Below are 12,514 nucleotides of genomic sequence, written 5' to 3'. Positions count from 1 at the left end.
CTTTTAGAAGGCATACTGTAGAAAGCAATGAGATTTGGAATCATAAGATCTAAGCCCTTATCTAAGCCAAGCGCCAGTGAGCAAGTCACTTAAATTTTGAATCTTGTCCATAAAAATGACGGAAATCGTACCTGCTTTGCAGGATTTCGTGAGATATGTGTCAGATAATGTCGATGTGGGAAAGTGCTTCGGCTACACAGTTTGTTGCTACAACCTGTGAAAGAGTAAACCTGTCTCAGAAGCGTCCAGCCACACCCTCCGGGAGGCACCCGGAATGAGAAAAACCTCCGAACCATAGAGTTCAGTTCCTAGCTGGGCCTCCCAGCCCTCCACTTCCGCTTGACCGCCTAAAACCGCGCCTGCGCAGTTGGCCACTTCCTCTCTAGGCTTGGACTTGGTTGCTGCGTCATGGTGAGTGTTGCTCCCGGGTGAGGCCTAGATGTATATCTGCTTGCATCTATCCTTTTTTTTGTTTGTTTCTTCGTCCTAACCTACCTCTCTTGCTCGCCCGCTCTGTGCCGTGTCCCCGGCCTCTGTACCCTCGCCGCTCCTTTCGGACGCGGCCTGGAGCGGATTGGCGGGGTGGGCTGGCGCGTCCGGCCGGGTTAACCGGGTGCCCTCGGAGCACCGGGCCCACCGTCGGTCCTGGTTTTACCGGGATGGGGTGGAATGGGGGGAGCTACGTGACAGGCGGGGGCTGGGTGGGTGGAAGAATGGCGTATGGAGGCCCCGGGACTTGGTGGAGGGGCGAAGTCTCCGTTTCTTGGTCCTAATATCGCTGGTTTCTCTTTTATCTCATTCTTAACAGGCGAAACGCACCAAGAAGGTCGGAATCGTGGGCAAATACGGGACCCGTTATGGTGCCTCCCTGAGGAAAATGGTGAAGAAAATTGAAATCAGCCAGCACGCCAAGTACACTTGCTCCTTCTGTGGCAAGGTAAGATGGGCGCTGGGGCAGCGGGGGAGAGGGAGGGAAGGTTTCCTTCTGAAGTGAGCCCTCTCTTGAAGGAAGTTTATAAATGGTTTGCTGGTTCTAAGTTGTTGAGCGGTTAGAGTTGCACATACCATTGGTGACCCGTTATGAGATAAGAGTATTGTTTGTAATTTCAGGTTTTGTCAAACGCTTTTCATTTAAAGAAAACTATTTGGGAGCTAAAGGGGGAAAAATTATTTGGCAGCCCCAGCCGAAACCAAACCTGCTTTGTGGGACATGTTCTGTGTTTTGTCTACTGATGTTGCTAGAGATTTTTGTTAAATATTTGTATTTATTGTGTGCAAAAGTACTGTTATGGCAATGCTTGTTTTGGGGGGAGGGAAGGGTCTTCCACATCCCTGGAAGTGTCACCATGGTGAATGCAAATTTTGCACCAGTGAACTTGAAATTAGAAAAAACATGAATAGCCACATAAAATACACCAGCTTTAGTTTTCTAGTGTAATTTAGACCCCTGTATGTTTATTATATAAAAGGCTCTTCTTTGGTCATAGGAAAAATTGATTGTCTTTTACAGACCAAGATGAAGAGACGAGCTGTGGGCATTTGGCACTGTGGTTCCTGCATGAAAACAGTAGCTGGTGGTGCGTGGACCTACAAGTGAGTCCATTTCTTTATGGTATTTGGAAGTGTTTGGAGCACGTCGAAATTCCAGGTTTGTTGCTGGATGGGCTAGTTTGTTTAACAGGTCTGTTAGTTGGGCTGACTGCTGAACACTTGTGTGGCAGGCTGTTTTTATAAAAACTAAGAGGTCAGTTAGCTTATTACTGTATGTGTATTGAGGCCATCTGGGCCACCACGCCTTTGCCACTCTAAACAGTATTGGTTGGACTTTTTCAGCTTTGTGACTGACAAGGGCCAGGTGATATTTATTGCTGTGATAAACCTCTGTGCTGGTTATTGATTGCGTGGACTCCTGAGTTTATCCGTTCCTGGAAACTCAGGCCACTCTTGAAGGCCGCTAACCTTGGAATTCATTGCTGACCCTGCAGGTTGACATGTTTTTCCTCTAGCTAGTGTGTGGGCTTGGGCTGTCCAATACAATAGTCACTTACATACAGTTAAGGGACTTGGCTAGTGTAGTTGAAGTTGTTGATTTTTGTTAAATTTAAATTTAAAATGGAAACAATGTAAAACGTTGGAAAATGTTGAAATGATAATGTGGATATACGTAAAAGCACCTGTGGGAGTGTCTGTGAGGATGAAAGGGGAAGTGGGGAGTTGGTTGCTCTCTTGGCCCTGATGGTTAAATTAGCATTCATCTACCACGTGGGGGTGGGGTGGGTGTATGTTTTTCAGGTGCAGTTCCTGAGTGTTGTGGCAAAACATTCTTCTGTCATTTCCACAGTGTCCTGTAGTCTGCTTTACTACCTTAGTCATTGTTTTCTTGATATCTCACCGTACCATCTTACAATTTATTAGTTTCTTAGGACATTCTGTCCGTTCTCTTTTAATGAGTTCAGTCAGCCTCTTGTAGTCATTCCTTCATGTTAATTTCATGCTCCGCTGTCTGAGAAATCAGATGCATGAGATTCAGGTTCTGAAGACGTGGCTGTTAATAGATGCCATCATTGTCATTAAGATTGTAATGTAAAAATGAGGCACATTTCTCATTTGCCATTCTACATGTTAACTAGTTTTGGAACCAAATTTGTTTTTCTTTCCAGCACCACTTCTGCCGTCACAGTAAAGTCTGCCATCAGAAGACTGAAGGAATTGAAGGACCAGTAGAAGCGCCACCATTTGATACGTTGCTAGCCTATAATAAATGGGTTAATTTATGTAACAAAATTACTTTGGTTTGTTGTTAATTCTATTAGTTAGATGTTCTTATTTGCATTGCATTAACTTTCTAAAAAAGGACTTGGATACTAAAATTCTTTTAATTTTTGTTGGAAGAACATGCTCAGATGGGTTGTCATAATCCAGTTTTTTTTTCAATAGTCAGATGGTACATGACATAAAAATATGAGCCTAAGTCTGTTCTTGCCAGTTAGATTTCTTTGAGATACATTGGTTCAAAAAATGCAAACTTTTAAAATCACAGTTAATGTATAGATTTTAATATTTTGAAGGTAGGATGACATACACTGCCTATGAACTTGGTGTTTTGTCTGACCACACATTGACCTTGTAGAAATGTTTGACACAGGCCTGCAGGAATGGGATTTTGGATCCACATAGGGAGTTGAATAAGCATTAGGTGGCCGTGGTTAAGAAGCACCAACTCAGCCAAACTGCCTAGGTAGTTGTATGGTGTATGTTAAGTTTCTTAACTTCTCTGCTTAGTTTCCCGCGTAATGCCTGGTAGTAGAATGGAGCATGTGATGGGAGCTGGGATTACTAATTTGGAGTCTTATTTGGAGGCTTTTGTGTTACTTTGCTTGGGAATTTGGGTGTGATTCTGTAGGCAATAGAGAATTACTAGAATTTTAAAAGTGGTGAGGTGACGTTTAACATTTGTTGAGCCTGGGTATTCTAAGCATAGAGTGTTATTTAATACCACAACAACTTCATGAAGTGGAGATAATCTTATTTACACATGACAAAGTTATATAACTTGTAAATGATGAAGCTGGGATTTCAACCCATGCATTCTTGGCTCCAGAACTGATACGCCTAAACATAGTTGTTTTTTTTATGATAGTTTAAGAGGAGTGGGTGGGGGGCATAGAGACCAATTAGAAGGCTGTTGAAATAGTAAGGTTTTTTTTTTTTCTCTCGGTACATGGCCTCTCACTGTCGTGGCCTCTCCTGTTGGGGAGCACAGGTTCCGGACACGCAGGCTCAGCGGCCATGGCTCACGGGCCCAGCCGCTCCGCGGCACTTGGGATCTTCCCGGACTGGGGCACAAGCCCGTTTTCCCCTGCATCGGCAGGCGGACTCTAAACCACTGCGCCACCAGGGAAGCCCAGTAAATATTTTTTGTGGCTAAAAAAATAGTGACTTTTCAGGCTTGCCTGGTGGCACAGTGGTTAAGGATCTGCCTGCCAATGCAGGGGATACGGGTTCGAGCCCTGGTCCGAGAAGATCCTACATGCCATGGAGCAAGTAAGCCCCTGTGCCACAACTACTGAGCCTGCGTGCCTAGAGCCCATGCTCTGCAACAAGAGAAGCCACTGCAATGAGAAGCCCATGCACCGCAGTGAAGAGTAGCCCCTGCTAGTTGCAACTAGGGAGAGCCCACACACAGCAACGAAGACTCAACACAGCCAAAAATAAATAAATTGATAAGAAAAAAAATAGTGACTTTTCCAAGACTACAGGAGGTAACTGGTAGGGGTGGGGCTGGAAATTAGGTTTCTGACCCCTAATCCGTGCCTTCTCACTGTACTAGGCTGCCTTCTATTTTATGGGCTCAAGAGTGTGTGCCTTCGTAATCTGCTTCCCCGCCCTCTGGCTTGGTTTTACAGTGGTTTTCTGAACCTTTGTTTTTCTAAGCTGTTTAATTGACTTTGCATCAGGGTAAAAAATAATGCCTGTGTTCCTCACTAGACTCTAAGCTTACAGGCCATCTCATTGTATTCTAAATATTTCCTAAGGATGTTACGGAAAACCCGAATGAACTTTTGGGCCAGCCCAATGCTATTTGTGTGTATACAGGTCACCAGAAAGCCCAAACAGGAACACATCTAATTGCAAGTTTTGTTTTGGGTGTGTAGGTGAGGGCTGGGGATACTTGAGCTTTGTTTCAAAGGATAATTAGCGAGAGATGAGGACTAGAGGCTGAATTTTGGGACCAAAAATGGGCTAAGAAGGAATTGTGGGAGGACTCGGTTAAGATTGGAAATAACATCAGCAGTTTGGGAGTAGAACCAGAGCCAAGCAATCTGTACAGAGTTTTAAAAATTTCACTGTTAACGGTCTTCCTCTGGAAAACCAAAAGCCATTTTGTTGTTGATAGCACTTTGGGCCAGAATTCAACAACGGGGAAGGGAAACTTCGAGTATATGTTTTGGGATACGTGAGTCAAAATGAGTCAGGGGTCAAGTTACTATCATGCCACAGTCAGCTCTGTAAGCCAGGACCCTTGAGAAGGAGTATCGAGGAGTGTGGGAGGTATGGCTGACACCAGAGAACTTCAGCTATATTTGTGGGTTCAGCCAGTGAAGAAGGGGGTTAATTGAAGATAGAGACCGTACATTAAACCAGTGTGCATTGACCACTCCCTGAAATAAGGGCAAGATATGATCACTACTCTTTAAGTTTGCTAGCAGGGGTGAAACAGCTTGGCTCATTAAACATTTACAAACTCCTGGTTTATGTGATAAAAGTGTTTTAATTATATAAGGCAGTTTCAATCAAAATGCTAATTTTTTTTACCTGAAATCTGCAAAGTGTTCCCAAAATTTAATTTGGAAACAAAATTAGGACAAGAACAAGGAAATGTAGAATAGTGGTTAAAAACATGGATTCTAGAGTCAGAAGTAGGAGTTTAAATTTCTTACTAGCTAGTGACCTTGGACAAGTTTATTCTGTTTCTTCAATTTCCTCATTTGTAGAAAGGATATACTAGTTTCCCTCTCAAACAACAAATTAGGTAAAATTGGCTTTAGAACACTCAGTAACTGGATCTTGGAGAGGGAAAGAGTGCTAAGTTGGGAGATAGTGGTGCTGTATTTCAGTAGAAAGGAAGTGGAATCAGGAGGGAAACTGCTTGTGACAAGAGGATGAGTTACGATGTTGGGGAAGGAGGAAGAGATGTGAGGTTTGGGCTGAGAAGCTTTTATAAAGTACATTTTTGATCCCAGGGAAAAGAGCTAAAGCAAGATTTTTTGATACAGGAAGCTAATATGCCGTGTGTGTGTGTGTTTGTGTGTGTGTGTACGACCATATGACATACCCATAACCCATAATCCGGAGTACTCTACAGCTAAAATTCTTTGGACTTTTGTGCCGTTCCTTGTAAGGAGAAGGTTTGTTTTACTCTGCTGCATCCCATCTGCTTGTGGTTTTATCTGTGAAGTTGTCACGTGGATCTGTCAAGGGTTACATTCTAGGATATTTTTGCTAAGGATCAAGAAATAATAACTTTTCCAGGTGTTTCACCTAGTATTTTATTCTAATTGTAGATTAGTCTTTCTTTAGCTTACTCCAGGCTGTGGAGAAAGTAAGTTATGGTTTGGCTGCTTTTTGCACATGAATCAAAAGAATTTCCCCAAGCACTATTAAAAAGGGATGGACAAATGATAGAGTAAATGGAACCAATCATCTATATATATATTTTTTGACCGTGCCTTGTGGCATGCAGGATCTTAGCTCCCCAACCAGGGATGGAACCTGGGCACTTGGCAGTGAGAGCAAAGCGTCCTAACCACTGGACTGCCAGGGAATTCCTCCAATCATTTCTTTTTAGAGAATTTGAATCAAATGACACAGATACACTAAGGTAAAGCACTAAGCTTTGGAAAACGTTCATGGACTCCTGCCAAGATCACAGAGCTGCCCCAATTCCTACCTGTTTCAGTTAGTTTTTTGGTTGCATGTAGGAGACTGACTCAGGCTAACTAAAGCAGAAGAGATATTTATTGGAGCATAATTGAGTGCTTCACAGGCTAGAAGAAAAAGACTAGGTTTGTAAGATGAAGAAACCAGGGCATCTTCACAGTTATCAATGGAGGAGCTGAGAGACAGTCCCCTTTATTTCTTTTTTTAATAAATGTATTTACGGCTGCATTGGGTCTTCGTTGCGCTGGCTTTCTTTAGTTGCATTGAGCGGTGGCTACTCTTCGTTGCAATGCGCAGGCTTCTCATTGCGGTGGCTTCTCGTTGCAGAGCACGGGCTCTAGGCGCACAGGCTTCAGTGGTTGTGGCTCGTGGGCTCTAGAGCACAGGCTGAGTAGTTGTGGCGCACGGGCTTTGTTGCTCTGCGACATGTGGGATCTTCCCAGACCAGGGCTCGAACCCGTGTCCTCTGCATTGGCAGGCGGATTCTCAACCACTGCGCCACCAGGGAAGCCCCCTTTATTTCTTTTGGGCATTATTTTGGAGTCAAAAACCTGAAGAGAGGGTCCAATTGGCTTAGTTGAGGTTACATTTCTGTCCCTTGGCACCTTAGTCAACCGTCTCATCAAAACTACACATGACAAGAAAAATCTCCAAGAGGAAATCAGATTGGCTATAATTTTAGAAGGGCAAGTATCCATAACATAAAACTTATTACTGGAATTGTATTCTAAACTTACAAACCGTCTAGTTTAAAAGTAACACTTCTTGCATTTTGTCCTTCAAACCACCTTGCAAATTGCAAGTCACTGAAGAACATTACAACTAGGCTACAAGTATACACTGTAAATTGTGCCTCAGTTCTTCCGCATGGAAACCTGAGGCCATTGACTATGATCAAAACAGGAGCTTACGGAAGTCAGATGCTATCTTGGATTGAGTCATCAGTGGGTAGTGTGGAATGCTGCCTGCCATCCTGGGGTTTTTACCCCACTCCCAGAATGTAGAATGGGACTAGATAATACTTAGTAGCTGGTGAATTAACTTTCATTCATCCCTTGGCCAATGGAGGGAAGGCTCTTAGTTTTGGAAAAGTCAAGCACAAACCTAGAATTGTACTCCTCTGCCTCCTCCCCTCCCCCTGCACCTAAAATATCTACCAAGATAGTAAACCAAAAGGAATCCCTGGGGAATCAGATTAATGGCACGACTGAACAACTGAAATTGTCATGAGCAATGGTCTTGGTCATAACCAATCTCGGTGTGATTCCAAATGTAGTTCTATATTGGAGGAAAGCAACGCCTCTGGCCCTGGCATGCTATTAACCTAACAAATGTTTCCACTCATCCCTATATGCAAAGCAATCAAAATTAGTTTGCCTTCACGTTACAGGGACAGCAGTATACTTACATTGTTTTACTTCAGGGCCAGCAACTCACGTATTCTCTGTCATAATTCTGATGGATCTTGATCATGTCTCACAGAATATCAGTGATCCATTACACTGATGAAATAACTGGACCAAGTGAGATCAGGAAGTAATGTGAATCTTACGTGCCTTCGACATGCATACGGTGATTTAGGTCACCCTGCCTATCTAAAGTGACAGACAAGTTTCTTCACTTTAGACCACCCCTAATTAAGAAGGGGGCATGATATTTATTGGATCTGTTTGGATTTGGGGGACAAAACATCACATTTGGGTGTGCTTCTCTGTCCCATTTACTGAGTAACCTGTAAGGCAATCGGTTTTGAGTGGCGACTGGAGAAAGGACTTTGGAACAGGTCCAAGTCATAATCCAAGTTACTGCCATTTCATCTATGACCTAGCAAATCCCAATAGACTGGAAGTGTTAGTGGTAGAGGTGCTCTGTGATGCTCTAAAAGAAGAGTCACATGCACTAAGGGTTTGGAGTTAGAGGCTTCTAACATCTCTTATCCATTTGAAAAGTAGCTCTTGTTTGCTACTGGTAGAATGCCTGAACGTAGAGTTTCTATGCATGTGAAACTGCCCATCTGTTACCTGGTCCATAAAATTATAAATTGTATAAATTGTAAAATTATAAATGTACAGCAACCTTCTAAAGTGGAATGTTCCCTTTGCTAGATTGTAGAGACTGAGTGGCAGAGTGACTTGAACTACAACTTAAACCTGCTCCAGAGTCTTAGACTTAACCAGCTGGAGTTGGAAAGAATAAGAATCAAAGGTTGGTGACAAGAATGGTGCAAGGACAAATTTGTCGACAATTCTTAGAATGAGTACAGAATTGATGATGTGTGTATCCCAGGTAAATGCCTACAAGAAAGCATCCATTATGGATATTGTTTTCACTAAGCAGAAAAATAAGATAACCCGTTCTGTGGATGTCAGTCAGCAATTTCCCCAGTCACTACCTCGGTGCTTGCTCAGTAGAGGCCCACGAACAAAACAAGCATGATAGTGGCGACTGAGCCTGTGTATGAGCTCAGAAAGAGGGGTCTCCCCTTACCAAGGATGATGCTGTTGCCTCTGCCGAGTGGTGAACTGCAAGAGGCCGGTGCTGAGCTAAAGTGACACCATTCCCTAGGGGGTGCCACTTGGCCAAGTGATTATATTAGATGCCTTCCATCACGCAAAGGATAGCAGTTTGTCTAATTAGGGATAGATGTGTATTACAGGTGTGGATTTGTCTTTCTTGCCTACAACATGTCTGCCAGCATCAATGTTCATGGACTTGCAGAACGCCTAATTCATCACTGTGATATCCCGTACAGTGATACGTGTCGTCTCTGACAGTGAAGGAAGTAAAGGAATTGCAGCAGTTGGCTCACACTCACGGAAGTCAGTTGTTTTACCATGTGCCCCGTTATCCGGAGACAGTTAGCTTGGTGGACTTAATGGTTTGCCAAAGGCTCGGTTATAGGATCAGCTGGGCGGTAACTTTCTGTGAGGTTAGGTACCGTTTTAGGAGATACAGTATGTACCTTAAACCCAACAGTGCTTTCTCCCCCATAGGATGCACAGGTCAAGAAATCAAGGGATCGAAGTGGGACTTACACCACTGAGAATTATGCCAGTTGACCCACTGAAGGCATTTTTTGTTTCCCTTGCTTTGTGACCTTGAATTTGATGAGTTTAGAGGTCTCGGTGCCTAAGGAAGAAATGCTTCTTCCAGGGAACACAGTCTTGGTTCTATTTAAATTGAAATCTTGAGGCAATTCTTTGATCATTTTGGGTTCTTTATGCCACTGAAGCAACACGCAGAAAAGGGAGTCTCTCCAGATACATCATCTTTACCACCCAGCTCTGCTCCAGGAGATCCTCTGCCTTGTATGGGCTGTAGCAATGTGTTTTCTTGTTCTCTGGCTTCTGGTTAGGTTCAATAAATGGGAGGCACCAGCAGAAGACTTGGCAGATGAGAAGAAAGCAGAATCATGATATTTATTTCCTCTGTTCCTCCTTGGCAGAGTTGCTTCAGGTAGACCTTCGACTGAAGGCTTCCGCTCTCTTAGGTGGCTCTTTCCTGTATTTACAGCTGCTCTTTCTGAGATTTAGTAACCACTCTCCCCTTATTCCTGAAGACCTAGGGTGGTAATGACTTCCGATTGTTACTAGTCCTTGAAGGCTTCATCCATTGTTGACCTTAGTCCCTTTATTCAGCTCTCCTCAGTCACCCCATTTTAGTGTCCCATCTGTTTTCTGCTGGCACCCTGACCAAATCAGATGTTTCACAGAAACCTGTTTTGACATTTCTAGAGCTGAAATCATATTCTCCTCCAAATTCGTTCCCCATCTTTTGTGATCTCTGATTCCTTACTCTTTCTTATGTTCCATAATAAGACATTTTTGTCTCCCCAAATCTCTTCCTTTGAGCAACTTACCTTTTTCATTCCATTTGGTTATGGTGGGGCTACCAATAGCAGGATCCTTTCCCTTGGTCACATAATACAAACTGATACAATTGATCAAACAAATTATTCTTCTGGGAATTTATAAATTGGGCAGAGTCACACACAGAGAGAGCTGGTTAGCTGGAATTGAGTCTTTTAATGGAAATACCCTAAGAGACAGATCATGAATTTTTGCCTCTAAGATTCCCTGAAGTTGCCCAGGTTCTTGCCTGGATATTAGCTCTTCCTTTGATTTGGTGAGATCCCAGTATGGAGTAAAACACCTCCAGCAGGCTACACACCGGGAGTAGAAGTGAGCAAGAAATAAGTCCTCACTGGGACTGAAGATGAGTTCTGAATCATCTTAACCCATGATTGGATTTAGTTAATTTAGAATTCCTAGTGCCCTAGCTGCCTACAAGAAGCAAATGTAAATACTCTCTGGAAAAAGAAAAGATATTCTAAACTTCAATTATCTCTATACTTTTTAATATATGATATCTGGCACCCAAGTAAAAATAACCAAGTGTACAAGGAGACAAGATAGTTTGATTTTAAAAACCAAGAGAGGGGCTTCCCTGATGGCGCAGTGGTTGAGAGTCTCCCTGCCGATGCAGGGGACACGGGTTCGTGCCCCGGTCTGGGAAGATCCCACATGCCGCGGAGCGGCTGGGCCCGTGAGCCATGGCCGCTGAGCCTGCGCGTCCGGAGCCCGTGCTCTGCAACGGGAGAGGCCACAACAGTGAGAGGCCACGTATGGCAAAAAATAAAAAAAATTTTAAAAAAAACCAAGAGAAACAATAAACAATGGAAACAGATCCAGAGAGTATCCAAATAATATCAGACATTGACTTTAAAATAACTACATAATATGAACAAGGTAATAAAAGACAAGACTAAGAATTTTATTACCAAAAAACACACAAAACAATTGTTGTAGTAAAAAATTTAGTAGGTAAAATTAGAATTCCATGGATGAATTTAACAGCAAATTAGATGCAGATTAAGAGAGAATCTCTGTCTAGAAAGAGAAATCAAAAGAAAATATCCAGAAGCACAAAAAACAATGGAAAGGTATGAACAAGTGTAAGAAACATAGGAAATAAAGTGAAGAGTTCTAATAACAAGTGTGTAACGAGTTCTAGAAGGAGAAAGAGGAGGGGTGATAATGGGTAAGAATTTTCCCAAATCAATAAAGAAATATCAAGCCACATATTCAAGAATCTCCCTGTAAGCCTTAGGCAAAATAAGTACAAAGAAAATAACACCTAAGAATATCATAGTATTATGAATACCAGAGACAAAAGGAATATCTTAAAAGCAGCTAGTAGAATAAAAGGAGCAGCACTAAGGCGGTCAACTTCTTAACAATAGACTCTGTAAGACAATAGATTTATGTCTTCAAAGTTCTTCATATTCTGTACTCCGTGACCATATTCTTAAAACATGAAGGTGAAATAAAGACAATTTCAAACAAAACTATTATCGCAGGTCCACCTATTGGACAGAAAGTAACTAATCTAAGACTTGAAAATGCAGGAAGTAATGAAAGTCAACAAAAAAGGAGAAATAGGTAAGTACAAGTGAATATAGACTGTATAAATAGTAGCAATAATAAATTTGGGGGTAATACTAAAATGTATTATAGCAACAGCATATAGGTTGAGAAAGGGTAAATAGTTCTAAGGTTCTTGGATTGTTCTGGAAGAGGTCAAACTACAAATCAAGTATATGTTGTAATCTCTGGTAATCATTAAAAGAGTAGAAAATAATGTATAACAAATTAACGCAGTGGAAATAGAATTAAAAAACAATCAGAAGGGATAGGAAAAGAACTAGTAGGACAGTATGTAGTAAGATGGTAGATTTAAGCATATACATAAATACACACATATGTGTATGTATGTATCAGTAATAACATTACATACAAACAGACTAAAGGCTTCAGTTAAAAGATAAAGATTGTCAAATTGGATTACATACACAAAATATAAAGATTAAAGAAAGACCTAAAGAATCAGATACAGACACACTAAAAACAAAGATACAGAAAGATTTAAAGTAAAGGGATAAAAAATATAACCTGAAAACACTAATCCATGAAACAAAAGCAGTATTAATATTTAACAAAGTGGACTTCAAGGCAGAAAAGCATTGCTAGAAACAAATAGGGACATTTAAACAGAAAAAATGTGTGCATGATTT

At 42.0% G+C, this 12,514-nt stretch overlaps 1 protein-coding gene across 1 annotated transcript; it reads left to right on the top strand.

Moving 5' to 3' along the window:
* The first annotated feature begins 352 nt into the window (after window positions 1-352).
* On the top strand, window positions 353-2,787 carry RPL37A (ribosomal protein L37a). The gene is made up of 4 exons (XM_024763202.1): window positions 353-411; window positions 809-937; window positions 1,511-1,593; window positions 2,661-2,787. The coding sequence occupies exons 1-4, from the start codon at window positions 409-411 to the stop codon at window positions 2,722-2,724; spliced, it is 279 nt and encodes a 92-aa protein (XP_024618970.1). The 5' UTR covers window positions 353-408; the 3' UTR covers window positions 2,725-2,787.
* The last annotated feature ends 9,727 nt before the right edge of the window (window positions 2,788-12,514 follow it).

This window comes from Neophocaena asiaeorientalis, unplaced genomic scaffold (genome assembly GCF_003031525.2).
Source record: "Neophocaena asiaeorientalis asiaeorientalis breed wild unplaced genomic scaffold, Neophocaena_asiaeorientalis_V1.1 scaffold86, whole genome shotgun sequence".
NCBI lineage: Eukaryota > Metazoa > Chordata > Mammalia > Artiodactyla > Phocoenidae > Neophocaena > Neophocaena asiaeorientalis.
This window is presented reverse-complemented; position numbering and strand designations above follow the sequence as displayed.

Excerpts from the sequence above, each read along its gene's own strand:
- RPL37A (XM_024763202.1), top strand. Across the intron at positions 938-1,510 it reads CTTGCTCCTTCTGTGGCAAG|ACCAAGATGAAGAGACGAGC; the intron begins GTAAGATGGGCG and ends TGTCTTTTACAG. Across the intron at positions 1,594-2,660 it reads GGTGGTGCGTGGACCTACAA|CACCACTTCTGCCGTCACAG; the intron begins GTGAGTCCATTT and ends TTTTCTTTCCAG.